The following is a 13,148-nucleotide window of genomic DNA, read 5'->3' as shown; positions in this document are numbered from 1 at the left end:
AGGTGGGGCTCTAAATTTGCATCGCCAGCAAGTCCTCAGGTGATGCTGATGCTTGCTGTTCCAGAGACCACACTTTGAGAATCACTTTCTCAAACAGGGCTTCTCAGAAGCACCATTGATGACATTTTGGAGCACCTCATTCTTTGAGCACCTTTGGCCTCTACCCACTAGATGTGCATAGCATCTCTCCAGTGGTGACAATCAGATGCTCCAGATACTGCCAAATGTCCCTTGGATGGCAAAATTGCCCAGTTAAGAACTACTGCTCTAGAGGACATAAGTTAAAAAAGAATCTAAGAGTCTAGGTGGGTTTCAGAGGCAAGTGAGGAAAAGAAGTCAAAGCCTAGAAGAAAGGAGGAGAGTTTGGGATAGCACAGAGCTTGCTGCAGAGGGTGGGCACCCACCCAGAGCTTTTTTTGGAGAAAGATCATTATGGGTCTGGGGTACAGAGACAGTTGATCACAGGGCAGGTTCAAAAGTTAGACTTGGTTTCATTTGGTCTTCTAGAAATAGAGGCTGTCTTTTAAGCTTGGTCCCTCCCTCTGTCCTGGGATATAGCTGTCAAGCCCTACAATCTCTTGGAAAGAGCAATCCTGTCCTAACTCAAATGGCCCTCAGGCTCAACAGCCTGCAGCCAAAACTGCCCAGAGCTCTCTCACACCTCTGTTTCCCATCCACACACCCTGAGACATTAACCAGCAGCAGACTCTAGGTCTATCTGTGAGGAGCAAATGACTCTGTAGTTTCACTGTGAAGAGGCGGCTCTGACAAGAGCCCTGACCTGTCCAAATTCACCTCCCTGACAATTCAGTCCACAAAACTCAACCACCCAGTGGAAAAAAAAAAAGGACTTGGTTCTTTTAAGTGCCAACAGTATTAAGTGCTAAAGACGGTGGAAGTCATAAAGGCAAATTAACTGAAAACCAGAGATGCCATTACTCATTCATTCGGGAGCAATCTCTCTCCCAAAGTGAGAATACAATCTGCATCCTCTGGGGATGTTTATACTCAAATCTCTATTCCCCAGGCCAGGGCGGCTACTTCCTACTGGCCTCGACCCAGCCTTGGAAGGCACTTGACAGGAGTGAAGAGGCTCAAGTTAGAGGAAAGCCCTTGCCGTCTCCAGGGCCCTCCCTCTCCCCATCACTGCCCACTTCTCAAGGGATTATTTGGCTTTTAAAAGTTGAATAATCAAGGTTCAGGCCTTGTTTTACCCCAAGCCTAGAAAGATGGGTGAGTGGAGGGTACTGGACTAATTGTGAGGTATGTGGACCTTAAAGGGATTAGGGAGTAACCTGTGATCGTGCAAAAGGTGTGAAGAACAGCTTGCAAAACTCTGGCCAAACCTCTCCTGGTTAAAGGCATAGCCTTGTATATAATTATTGCTCAGGCCTGAAATCTGAGTCACCATTCCCTTTGAAGATCCCACTCTACTTTGTATACTAAAGGCTCTAAGCCAGTGGTTCTCAACCTTCCTAATGTTGTGACCCTTTAATACAGTTCCTCACGTTGTGGTGACCCCCAACCATAAAATTATTTTCGTTGCTACTTCTTAACTGTAATTTTGTTACTGTTATGTCTTAGGCGACTTGTGAAAGGGTTGTTCGACCCCCAAAGGGGTTAAAGCAGTTCTGCAGGGGTCTTGGAGTCTAAGCACTCCTGCAGTAGAGAAACCTGTTTCACTTTATTTGACCCAGCCCTTTTCAAATTCATTTGAGAATGGAATCTTTATGCCCTAATGTTTCTAACATACCTGGGAAACTGTTCTGTGGTATATACTCTAGGAAACCTCAGCCTATAGGATCAAGTTCATGAAGGACGAGCTCTTCAGGATTTGGTTCCTACTTAAGTCTGGGACTTCACCTGCTGCTCCCCACCTCCAACGAGGTTGAAGTTCGATGCATATGTTCTTTGTCCAACTGGCAAAGCCCCACTCATTTTTTAAGTCCTAGTCTAACCATAATTGCATAATCTGTGAAACTTCCTCAACTCTCCCAGGCACAATAAATTGCTGTTTCCAGTGGTCTTTATTAAAATTTCATTCCCTGTATTAAAGTAATTGATTTGACAGCTTTACCTCCTTGTTTCTTCATTAATGAGTCAAATATTGAACATGTGCTCACTTGAAAACATCCTCTCTCTCCTAACTTAAGGTTCACAGATGATTCAGGTTTGTGAGCTAAAAGTATAAAACCAAACATGTAAGAACAGGCTGGAGGCATGCAGACCTCTGTGTTGAGATGTGAGATTCAGAAAAGACACACTGCACTCCCGTGTCGGACGGAATCCATGAGTACTGGCTCGTGTGCTCGGCACAGTCACCCAGTGATCCAGCGAGACAGAAACCTGTCTTGGGGGTAGAAGACAATAGCATTTCTTAATACCAATCTCAATTTAGGAAAGAGAGACAAGTAGGCAGAACCAGAAACAAGTCCCAGTTACACCAAGACTTTATCATAATCCTTCTGAGTTGAGTTTGATTCAACTTTCCAGCCAATGTCATTTCTGCCAGCTGAGACTGCCCCAAATCTGTCTGCAGCAGGAACCCTGAGTGTAGGAACTACTGCTCAGAAAAGTGGTTTTTGCCAGGAGGCAGAGCAGACAGACCCTGCTCATTAAAAATCATGTAAAAGTAAACAAGGTTCTTTCAGACCTTATTCATTACCTCTTTACTGTTATGGTTCTAATAGGAAAGCAGTATTTGTTACTGATAATTATTCTCTGTCATTTTCATGAGACTGAGTAAACATAAAAACACATAAAAGGGGAAAAAAGCCCCAAACATTCCAGTAAACAGCTTCTCAAAAGATTAACTGGATTGTACCACCTGTCCACATCATGTCCTGCTCAGATTTATAGTGTGGTCAAGCATCAAAGAAAAGACAGCAATAAATCCAATCTATATGGCTCTTGTAAAAAGGCATCTATTTGGCTTTTAATACAAAATGACTCACAGAAACACAAAGAAAATATACAAGCTAGTTACTGAATTAAAACAAAAAAGTCCCACAAACACATTTCAGTCATATTCCTTGTCTTCAGTCTGGATTAGAAAACAGGAAGCTACAAACCAACCAATGTCTGTCCCTTTGATGGAAAAAAAAAAAAGTAAAGAAAAAAATAGCAAACAAACAGTCCCTGAAATCTGGCAGGTGGTTTTTGGAGGCCACTGTAAGCTTTCCTTAATCATCTCGGTGAAATGAGATACATATGGTTGGAGTATGGCCGCCTCCTACTAGCTTCTTGATCTTCATCTGAAGGGAGGATGCTGGCCTGGGCACCACTTGATGCCACTGATGCAATCTGAGGTCAAGCAGCCTTGGAGTCTTCCATTCCTTGTCTTCACTGAATCTCCCCCATATACAGTCTCTTGTCACTGGATGCTGAGAGAACTGAGGTGAAAGAATAGAGAAGGATAACTGGAAATAATGAAGGCTCAAGGAGACCTGGTGCTCAAGGGCTCTTATTTCAAGAGCCAATTTTGGTATAAAAGAGCAATTGGATTTAGCTTAAATCCCCCTCCTCTTAAATACCATTCTTGGGATACTGTAGCCTGGCTTTTGTTTACATCCTCTCAAAACTACGAGGGTGGGCTGTGCTATGGGAAATACACGATCAGAAAAAGACCTTTTTAGTCATTCTAGAAAAGAAGAATCAATGTCTGTGCTAGTCATTTCGCACATGTGCTTAGCCCTAAAAAAATTACATTTTCTCCTTAAATTCAAGGCCCATTATTTAGTTTACAAAACAACTGACTAGATAATAAAATGTGAGTTAAATTCTAATTTAAATCTGAGTATTAAGAAATATCATTCTTTTTCCCAAATACTTCACTGAAACAGCCTTAAAGCAAGTAAACTCAGAGAACTAGATTAATCAAGCCTCCCTCTGAGATTGAGAAGAAAATGAAACACTGGTCTTACCCTCACCACTTAGAATAACACTGAGACTGTCAATGACACCCGTAAAGAATGTGTGCAGGAACATTAACAGAAAAGAGACATCCAACTCTGCCTCTGTACTCTCAGGGATCCTTTTGGGAGATTCCCATAGTTTCCCATTCCCCACAGTCAGGACAGACTTACTGATGGGCTCGTCAGGGTGGAAAGCCACTTCATTGATGGAGCCAGCGTGGCCGGGCAGCTTATACAAAATTCTCCTGCTTGTGGTATCCCACACATACACAAACCTGCAAGGCATCACGAAGAACAAAGCTAAGGCCTTTCAAAGCTGAGAGAAGAATAGAAGCATGGCATTTAACTGGAAGCAACAATTTATTTATTCATCCCATATTTATTGAACTATACTCTGACTTTTAGAAACTAGCAATACAGATTTTGAATAAAGCATGGACCTACCCCTGAGCAACTGAGTAGAGACAGAAATAGCCAAAAATATAGGCATCACTGGTATTTCCTTTTAAAATGTTTTCTTTCTTTCTTTCTTTCTTTCTTTCTTTCTTTCTTTCTTTCTTTCTTTCTTTCTTTCAATTGATTTGAGAGAGAAAGGGATAGGAACAGAGAGAGAAAGAAACATTGATCTGCCTGGCTTATGTGGCTCAGAGGATGGAGCATCGTCCCATGGCCTAAGATGTCCTGGTTCAATTCCTAGTCAGGGCACAAGCCAGGGTTGTGGGCTCGATCCCCAGAAGGGGGCACGCAGGAGGCAGCAATCAATGTTTTTCTCCCTCTCTCTCTCTAAAAAAAAGTCAATTAAAAAGAAAAGAAACACCAACCAGCTGCCTCATGCACACCAACCGGTGACTGAACCGGCTGAGTATGTGCCTTGACCAGGAATCAAACTGGTGACTCCTCAGGGCACAGGATGATGCTCAAATAACCAAGCCATACCAGCCAGGGCTCTGGCATTTTCTTCTTCTTTTTTAAATCCTCACCTAAGGACATTTTTCTATTTATCTTCAGATACAGTGGGAAGGAGGGAAAGAAAGAGAAACATCAATGTGAGAGAGAGACATTGACTGATTGCCTCCTGCATGACCCCAACCAGGGCCAGGGACGAATCACAACCAAGGTACATGCCCTTGACCAGAATCTAACCCGTGATTCTTTGGTCCGCAGGCTAATGCTCTAATAGCTGAGCCACACTGGCCAGGGCCAGGGCACTGGTATTTTCTTTTTTTTTTTTATCCTCACCCGAGGACATTTTTCCATTTTTTGTACAGATAGAGTGGGAGGGAGAGAGAGAGAAACATTGACGTGAAAGGAACACATCGAGTGGCTGCCACCCGCATGACCAACCAGGGCCGGGGACAAACTGCAACCGAGGTACATGCCCTTAGCGGGAACCGAACCTGGGTCTCTCCAGACCGCAGGCCGATGCTCTAAGTGCTGAGCCAAACTGGTCAGGGCGGCACTGGTATTTTCAAAGACAAGCTTATGAAACAGGAAAGAACATGGAGGAGAAAGACAGTTTTTCCTACAGACCCCATACAGAAATCTTCCTCAAAAAGCACCCCATATCATTAGCCTATAGTTAACATTACATGCATCCAGGAATGTCTTAAAGGTAACCCAATTCATGGTAGGTTGGGAACCTAGGTTGTAGAGCATCTGAACTTCTAGTACAGTATTCAAATAACAGAGCCGGAAAAGGAACAGAAAATTTGTGCTACATAAACACAACTCAAACATACACTTGACCCAAATCCTGCTCTGAATTCATGGGCAGAAAGAATATTGAATTCTAGCATGGGAAGGGGGCAACAGAAATCAGCTAAGTCTAAACTAATTTTACAGATAAGAAAACTACGGTAGTGCCTTTTCCAAGGTGACATAGTTCATCGGTGACAGAACTAAAATTAGAATGCTTAATATATTCTAGTATTCTCCTTTCTCTCACCACCCTCAAACATCTTGTCCTCCCCCCACATATGACCATACAAAAAAAATCTGTTGGTAAATCAATTTATTGTTAATCCTCACCTGAGAATATTTTTCCATTGATATTTTTAGATAGAGTGGAAGGGAGGGAGGGAGGGAGAGAGAGAAAGTGAGAGAAACATCAATTTGAAAGAGACACGTGGATTGGTTGCCTCCTCCATGACCCTGACCTGGGCCAGGATCTGCAACCCAGGCACATGTCCTTGACCAGGAATTGAACCCAAAACCCTTTGGTCTGCAGGCTAACACTGTAACTGCTGAGCCAAACCGGCCAAGGCTAAATTTAAAGGGCTCATGGTTTTCAAACAGGTTATACAAATTATTATACATTTGTTTTGTTCGGTCAACACCTAAAAGGGTATACTCACCAGTACTTGATTATAAAATGCCTAGTTCTAATATGACAGTAAACACCTTTGGTCTAAAATGCAAATAAACAAGAAGAGTTTCGTAATTATACTGTTAGTTCTCAAGAGCTAGGCTCCATAGGAACTAAATAAAAGTCCAAGCAAGATGGAAGAGAAGCAGGAACCCCACCTGTCTATGGTCTCCTTGGCTCGTGCTCACACTCGCCCTCCTGCCTTTCTTCCTGCCATGCACAAATAATTCCTCATTAATCCAGCTAAGGATGATGTGGCATGGTGAAAAAGTATATGAGCTCTGGAGTCAGAAAGACCTGGGTTCAAGTCTCACTGCAACTACTTAATAGCTAAGTAACCTTAGACAAGTATTTATTTTACTTCTCTGAGCTTCTTTTTCCTTAGTTGTAAGGATGGAGACAATATTGATCTCACAGCTTGGTTGAAAGAAATAATAAGATAATGTATGCAAAGCGCCAGGCACACACAATTAATTATAGCTATTGCTATGAAAAATACATTAGTTATCAAAACCAAATCACATAAAATCAAAGGTTGAATAAATCACTCATAGCAGAAAGACTGTCCAGTCTTCAGGGTTTCACGTCTGAACATGAGGAGGTAGGTGATTTGCAAGTAGAGAGGGGAAATTTGCCAAATCCAGGCCAAGCTAAAAAGCAGTTTTCTGAGAAGAAAGGTTACATTTCCTAGGCACATAAAGGCCAGCAGAACCCCAGATCTCCAAAGGTTTACTTCAAGGCCTTACTCTCCATGGCTGCCAATTAGATGCTAAATTTAGAGGGGTTCCGTGTCCTCTTGTTACTTTGGCATGGCAACATTCGGCAGGAACCAGGCTCTTTATGTAACAGAGCTGCTTGCTGACTTCGGGCTAATTGGCAAGGAGGCCTGTGAAATGTGGCCAACCCCCAGCAGGTAGCAAGCAGACTTTCCCGACCACAGCCATGCTTCCACATGTAAGGTTTAATGGAACAGCGGGAGGGAAAGAGAGAAGAGAGGACACTGAAAGTTAGGGCCGATGTCAGAAACCAACTGCTCAGAAGAAAATCTTAGCAAATATCATTTAAAAGCTTAATTGCATAGGAAAGATACAATATTTCTGCGGAAAATGTAAAAATACTTTGGTTCTTACTCTGTCAGAATGTAAGACATCCAATGCCGTGGACCTGTGTTAAGATCTTTAGTAATCTGACAACTGAAAATCTCTTAGATTTCCTTTAAGGCAGCTCCCTAAACTATCAGGGTTCAAACCATCAATGTGGCACAGTTTCACCTGGACCCCTTTCCCCGCTCAGAAAACAGCCAAACTGTGTTCATTTTTCCTGGCATTAAACTTGCCAGGAAAAAAAAGTGAACTCTGGAATCTTCAGGTATGTTCACAAATATAAAGGTGTGAAGCTTCTCTATGGCTGTGCTAAGGCCCCAGATAGGAGAAGACCCTGGAACATGCTGAAAGCTCAAGTTAGCCCAGGAAAAGATTCATGTTTATAGGATGGTGCCTATTTCAGTAGGGGAGCAGAAACATCTCTAAAGGGGGAGAAAAATGAGAGCTAAACCCAGAGTTTGTCATTAGAGGACTTCATCATTCTTTACCATTCCACATCTGTAGCCCAACAGCCTGGGGACCTGGACATCCCTATTCAACCTCTGACCCCCTCCCAAGTACAGGTCACCATAGGCAGAGTAAAATTTGACTGCCGTCCTGGAGCTAGGAATTCATTCATATAATATTCATTAAGTGCTTAGAATAGGTTGAACACTGTCCTGGGTTCACAGATGACTAAGACTCATTCTCTGACCTCTAGGAGCAAATAATGTACTGGGGATACCCCACTTACTGTAAGATGTAACAAATGCTAATAAAGGTTTGGTGTACAAAGTGTGACTACAACACAAAACAAGAGAAATTAGTTATGCTCAAGAGGAAAGGGAGAGTAAGGGCCAGGAAAAGTTTATAGACATAACAGAGAGAGGTGATTACTAGAGAGATATAGGAGTTTGAATAAAGGAGAAGAGGAGATATGAACAAAAAGTCTGGAGGCACAAGGGATGTAGAATAGGGAAAGTTCCATATGAGTGAAGCACTGTGGTGACGGTGGGTGAGGATAGTATATAATATGTATCTAAATAAACTGAACCAGCCCAGCCAGTGTGGCTCAGTGGTTGAGCATCAACCCATGCACCAAGAGGTCACTGGTTCGATTCCGGGTCAGGTAACATGCCAAATTGTGGGCCCAATCTCCAGTGGGGGGCATGCAGGAGGTGGCCAACTGATGTTCTCTCATCGATGTCTCTCTCTCCCTCTCTAAAAAAAATCAATAAAGAAAAGAAAAATTAAAGAAAAAAACTTTACCTTTCTGTTAAAAATAAACAAACAAATAAACTGAAGCACGGAAGAAAAATCTAATGAAAGAAAACTGGAGCCAGATTATGAGTATGAATTTTATTATGATGGCAAAGAAGCATAATAGAATCAAATAAATTGTTTACCCTCCAAGTGTAAAATGTATCCAAAGGGGTAGAAATGAGTTTGTTTGACATGATCTTTAAACCCTACATAGTGCACATGGCTTCATCTCCGAGTACAGCTATACTTCTGTCTACTCTCACTCAGTATCTGCACTTAATGGATTAAACATGAGAAGAGCCCTGGCCAGTTTGGCTCAGCGGTTAGAGCATCGTCCTGCGGTCCGGAGAGACCCGGGTTCGGTTCCCGCTAAGGGCACGTACCTCGGTTGCAGTTTGTCCCCGGCCCTGGTTGGGTTGTGTGGGTGGCAGACACTCGATGTGTCCCTTTCGCGTTCATGTTTCTCTCTCTCTCTGTTCCTCTCTCTCCTCCCACTCTACCTGAACAAAGAATGGAAAAATGTCCTCGGGTGAGGATGATAAAAAAAAAATAAATAAATAAACATGAGAAGATACCGGCACAGCTCCATCACTCTTTACCACACGCCCAGTAATCCTTACCTGTCGGCTGAGCCAGCTGCTATCTTGCTTCCATCAGGTGACCAAGAGCATCTCAGAAGATTCTAAAATGATGAGTAAGCAGGAATTCAATGAATATAGTAATAAACCAAACCCCTCCTTATTAGACTACAGAATCACTGAAAGACTAAAGTCTTAATTATTCTTCCCAGAAAGATGATCAGTAATTATTCTATTCTGTGGCCCAAAACAGCATACTATATAATTTTATATAATAAAAACCAACTGTAGAAAATGCTTAATTTATAGTCAATTAGTGGACCTGGCAATAACATGTTATTCTACCTACAAATGGAGGCTCCCTTTACCTTGATCCTCATTAAAATCTCTTTTCTGTTTATCTTGAAGGAAAAGAAAAACAAAACCAAATCCAACAGAAAATAAGATTTGAGGTCAAGATGGCGGCGTAGGCAAAAGCGGTATCACATCCTCCCACAACCACATCAAAGTTACAACTAAACTACAGAACAACCATCATTCAAAACCGCCTGAAATCCAGCTGAATGGAAGTCCTACAACTACGGAATTAAAGAAGCAGCGGCATCGAGACTGGTAGGAGGGGAGGAGGCGGATGGGCTGGTGCCACACCCACGTATGGCGGATAAAAATCAGGAGGACACCTCGGCTGGGAAGGTCCTCCCTGAGGACTGAGGGGTCCCTGTCCCACCCCAGGTGCCCTGCTCAGGGTTCCAGTGCCAGGAAGAGAATACCCATCACTTCTGGCTGTAAAACCAGCGGGAACTGAGGCTCAGGGAAGCTGAGGTGGCTGGAGCCCCAGGCAGCTCCTCTTAAAAGGGCCCGTGCACAGACTTACTCAGACTTGTTCCCTCTAGGCTTGGAGGGGAGGCAACTCGAGGGGCAACAGAGACATACAGGGAAAAACTGAGCAGTTTGGCACTGGAGTGAGGGCTGGAGAGGGGGCTTTCTCCGGAAGAGACGTGCTGTCGGAGGCCTTTGTTCCTTTGATGAGCCCTTCCCTGGGGAGACAGACAGCCACCATATCTGGGACTCCAGCAACCTGGCTCACACTGGTAGCTCCCCGCTGGTGATTCCCTGAGGCCCCGCCCCACCCAACTTTCAGGCCCACCCAAGTTGTTGCCAGTTGCTTAACCATAGGATTGGCCTGTCTTGGGTCCTGCTTTAGATTTTCCTAAATATTTTTCAAACAAGCAGCATCTGGTCTCAGATAGCCCCATACCTCTAGTTAAGTAATACCCAGAAACAAACACAGAGAGGCAGCCAAAATGAGGAGACAAAGAAACAGGTCCCAAATGAAAGAACAGAACAAAACTCCAGGAAAAGAACTAAGCGAAATGGAGATAAGCAACCTAACAGATGCTGAGCTCAAAATGCTGCTTATAAGGATACTCAATAGCCCTGGCCAGTTTGGCTCAGCGGTTAGAGCGTCGGCCTGCGGTCCGGAGAGACCTGGGTTCGGTTCCCGCTAAGGGCACGTACTTCGGTTGCAGTTTGTCCCCGGCCCTGGTTGGTCATACGGGTGGCAGCCACTCGATGTGTCCCTTCACATCGATGTTTCTCTCTCTCTCTCCCTCCCAATCTATCTGTACAAAAAATGGAAAAATATCCTCGGGTGAGGATAAAAACAAAAAACAAACAAAAAAAAAAAGGATACTCAATAAACTTAGTGAGGGACTCAAGAGCATTAAAAAAGACCAGTCAGAAATGAAGGATGCACAGTCAGAAATGAAGGAGGCACTAAATGAAATAAAGAATAATTTACACAGATTCAATAGTAGAGTAGGTAAATCCAAGAACCAAACCATTGATTTGGAATAGAAGGAAGCAAAAAACACCCAATCAGAACAGCAAAAAGAAAAACGAATCCAAAAAAATGAGGATAGTGTAAGGAGCTTCTGGGACAAGTTCAAGTGTGCCAACATTCACATCTTGGGGGTGCCAGAAGGAGAAGAGAGAGAACAAGAAGTCGAAAACCTATTTGAAACAATAATGGCAGAAAACTTCCCTAACTTGGTGAAGGAAACAGACATACAAGTCCAGGAAGCACAGAGTCCCAAACAAGATGAACCCCAAGAGGCCCACACCAAGACACATCATGATCAAAATGCAAAAGGTTCAAGACAAAGAGAGAACCCTGGCCGGTTTGGCTCAGCGGTTAGAGCGTCGGCCTGCGGTCCAGAGAGACCCGGGTTCGGTTCCCACTAAGGGCACGTACCTCGGTTGCAGTTTGTCCCCGGCCCTGGTCGGTTGTGCGGGTGGCAGCCACTCGATGTGTTCCTTTCACATCGATGTTTCTCTCTCTCTCTCTGTTCCTCTCTCTCCCTCCCACTCTACCTGAACAAAAAATGGAAAAAATGTCCTCGGGTGAGGAAAAAAAAAAAAAAGACAAAGAGAGAATCTTAAAAGCAGCAAGAGAAAAGCAGTTAGTCACTTACAAGGGCGTTCCCATAAGACTGTCAGTTGATTTTTCAAAAGAAACTTTGCAGGCCAGAAGAGAGTGGGAAGAAATATTCAGAGTGATGAAAAGCAAGAACCTACAACCAAGATTACTCTATTCTGCAAAGCTGTCATTTAGAATCGATGGCCATATACTTTCCCAGACAAGAAAAAGTTAAAGGAGTTCATCACCACCAAACCGTTATTATATGAAATGTTGAAGGGTCTTTTTGAAGAAAAAGATAAAATATGTGAACAAACAAAATGGCAACGAATACATATCTATCGGCAATGGAATCTACAAATAAAATGAACAGGCAGAACAGAAACATTCTCATAGATACAGAGAACATTTTGTTGGTTGCCAGATGGGAGGGGGGTTGGGGGAATGGGTGAAAAAGGTGAAGGGATTAAGAACAAATTGCTTGCTTGACAGACAAACCTCAAAGAGAGGGGTGTTGGGGGGTGGGAAGAAATAAACCAAAGAACTTATATGCGTAACTAATGGACAGACAACAGTGTGGGAAAAGGTGGGAGGGAGGTGGGGGTGGGGAGGAGGGGGTCAATGGGGGAAAAATGAGGAACATCTGTAATATATTCAACAATAAAGATTAAAATAAATAAATTAATTAATTAAAAAAAGATTTGATTTATGAAGTCAAACAATCTCAATGGGATATGAAAAGAAAACCATTAGTCTCTATTAGCAAATTATCTTGGGGAAAAAGTTGCTTTCAAGAGCTAACTGGGTCTCAAGGTTCTAATAGCTGGTCACTGGGAGGGTGAGGGAGGCTGTCTGGGTAACAGCCATTGGAGCTTGGGTCCCATTTGGAACACTGACCTAAGAGGGTCAAAGTCACCAAGAAATTAAAAGGATAGGGGTGTCTTATTGAGGTTGAAGTCCTAAATTGGAGGGTTGACCTCATCACGATCTATCTATGTAATTGCCTTCTACCCTATACTTCTATTAGTTTTACTTCTAGCAAGAACAGTTTTGATGGAGAACAGTGTTGCTGGAATGCAGCCCCTTCTTAGTAGAGCAACTGATCTCTAGTCTCAGCACCATCTCTCTCTTTTAAAACTGAGATAAAATTAACACAACATTGTATTAGTTTTAGGTGTACAACATAATGATTTGATATATATAATACTACACCTTAGCACCATTTTAAATGTTTCTTTGAATCAAATGGACAGAACTCCTTTGCTGTGCAGAACTAACCTTTTCAAAGTTGTGCACATTTCCTTGAAATATCTTTACACATCTCTCTTTGGGAGCAAATGGCCGGACATCCCAGACTCGCACTGCAAATTCAAGCAAAACAAACCAAGCAAAACAGTTATCAACCAGAGGCCTCCTGGGAACCCAGATGAAATTATATCATGTCAATGACAGATGCTATTTCATAGGGAGGAGGTAGTCAACATGGTACACTGCTACCTGGTAAGGCTCTTTACTTTTTCTAAGAGG

The 13,148-nt window shown here is 43.0% G+C and overlaps 1 protein-coding gene across 1 annotated transcript in view; it reads right to left on the bottom strand.

The window, feature by feature from the left end:
• Positions 1 to 2,913: 2,913 nt before the first annotated feature.
• Positions 2,914 to 13,148, bottom strand: part of SNRNP40 (small nuclear ribonucleoprotein U5 subunit 40) — a 29,936-nt gene continuing 19,701 nt past the window's right edge. Inside the window, exons 7-10 of the mRNA XM_036256143.1 lie at positions 12,900 to 12,982; positions 9,245 to 9,306; positions 4,086 to 4,189; positions 2,914 to 3,392 (exon numbers count right to left, since the gene is read on the bottom strand). Of these exons, the coding sequence (XP_036112036.1) occupies positions 3,343 to 3,392; positions 4,086 to 4,189; positions 9,245 to 9,306; positions 12,900 to 12,982 (299 nt within the window). The 3' untranslated portion in view covers positions 2,914 to 3,342. The remainder of the gene's footprint in view (positions 3,393 to 4,085; positions 4,190 to 9,244; positions 9,307 to 12,899; positions 12,983 to 13,148) is intronic.

Source organism: Molossus molossus, unplaced genomic scaffold, assembly GCF_014108415.1.
Source record: "Molossus molossus isolate mMolMol1 unplaced genomic scaffold, mMolMol1.p scaffold_m16_p_12, whole genome shotgun sequence".
In the NCBI taxonomy this organism is placed as follows: Eukaryota; Metazoa; Chordata; class Mammalia; order Chiroptera; family Molossidae; genus Molossus; species Molossus molossus.
The sequence above is the reverse complement of the archived record's forward strand: the minus strand, read 5'-3'. Positions and strand labels throughout refer to the sequence as shown.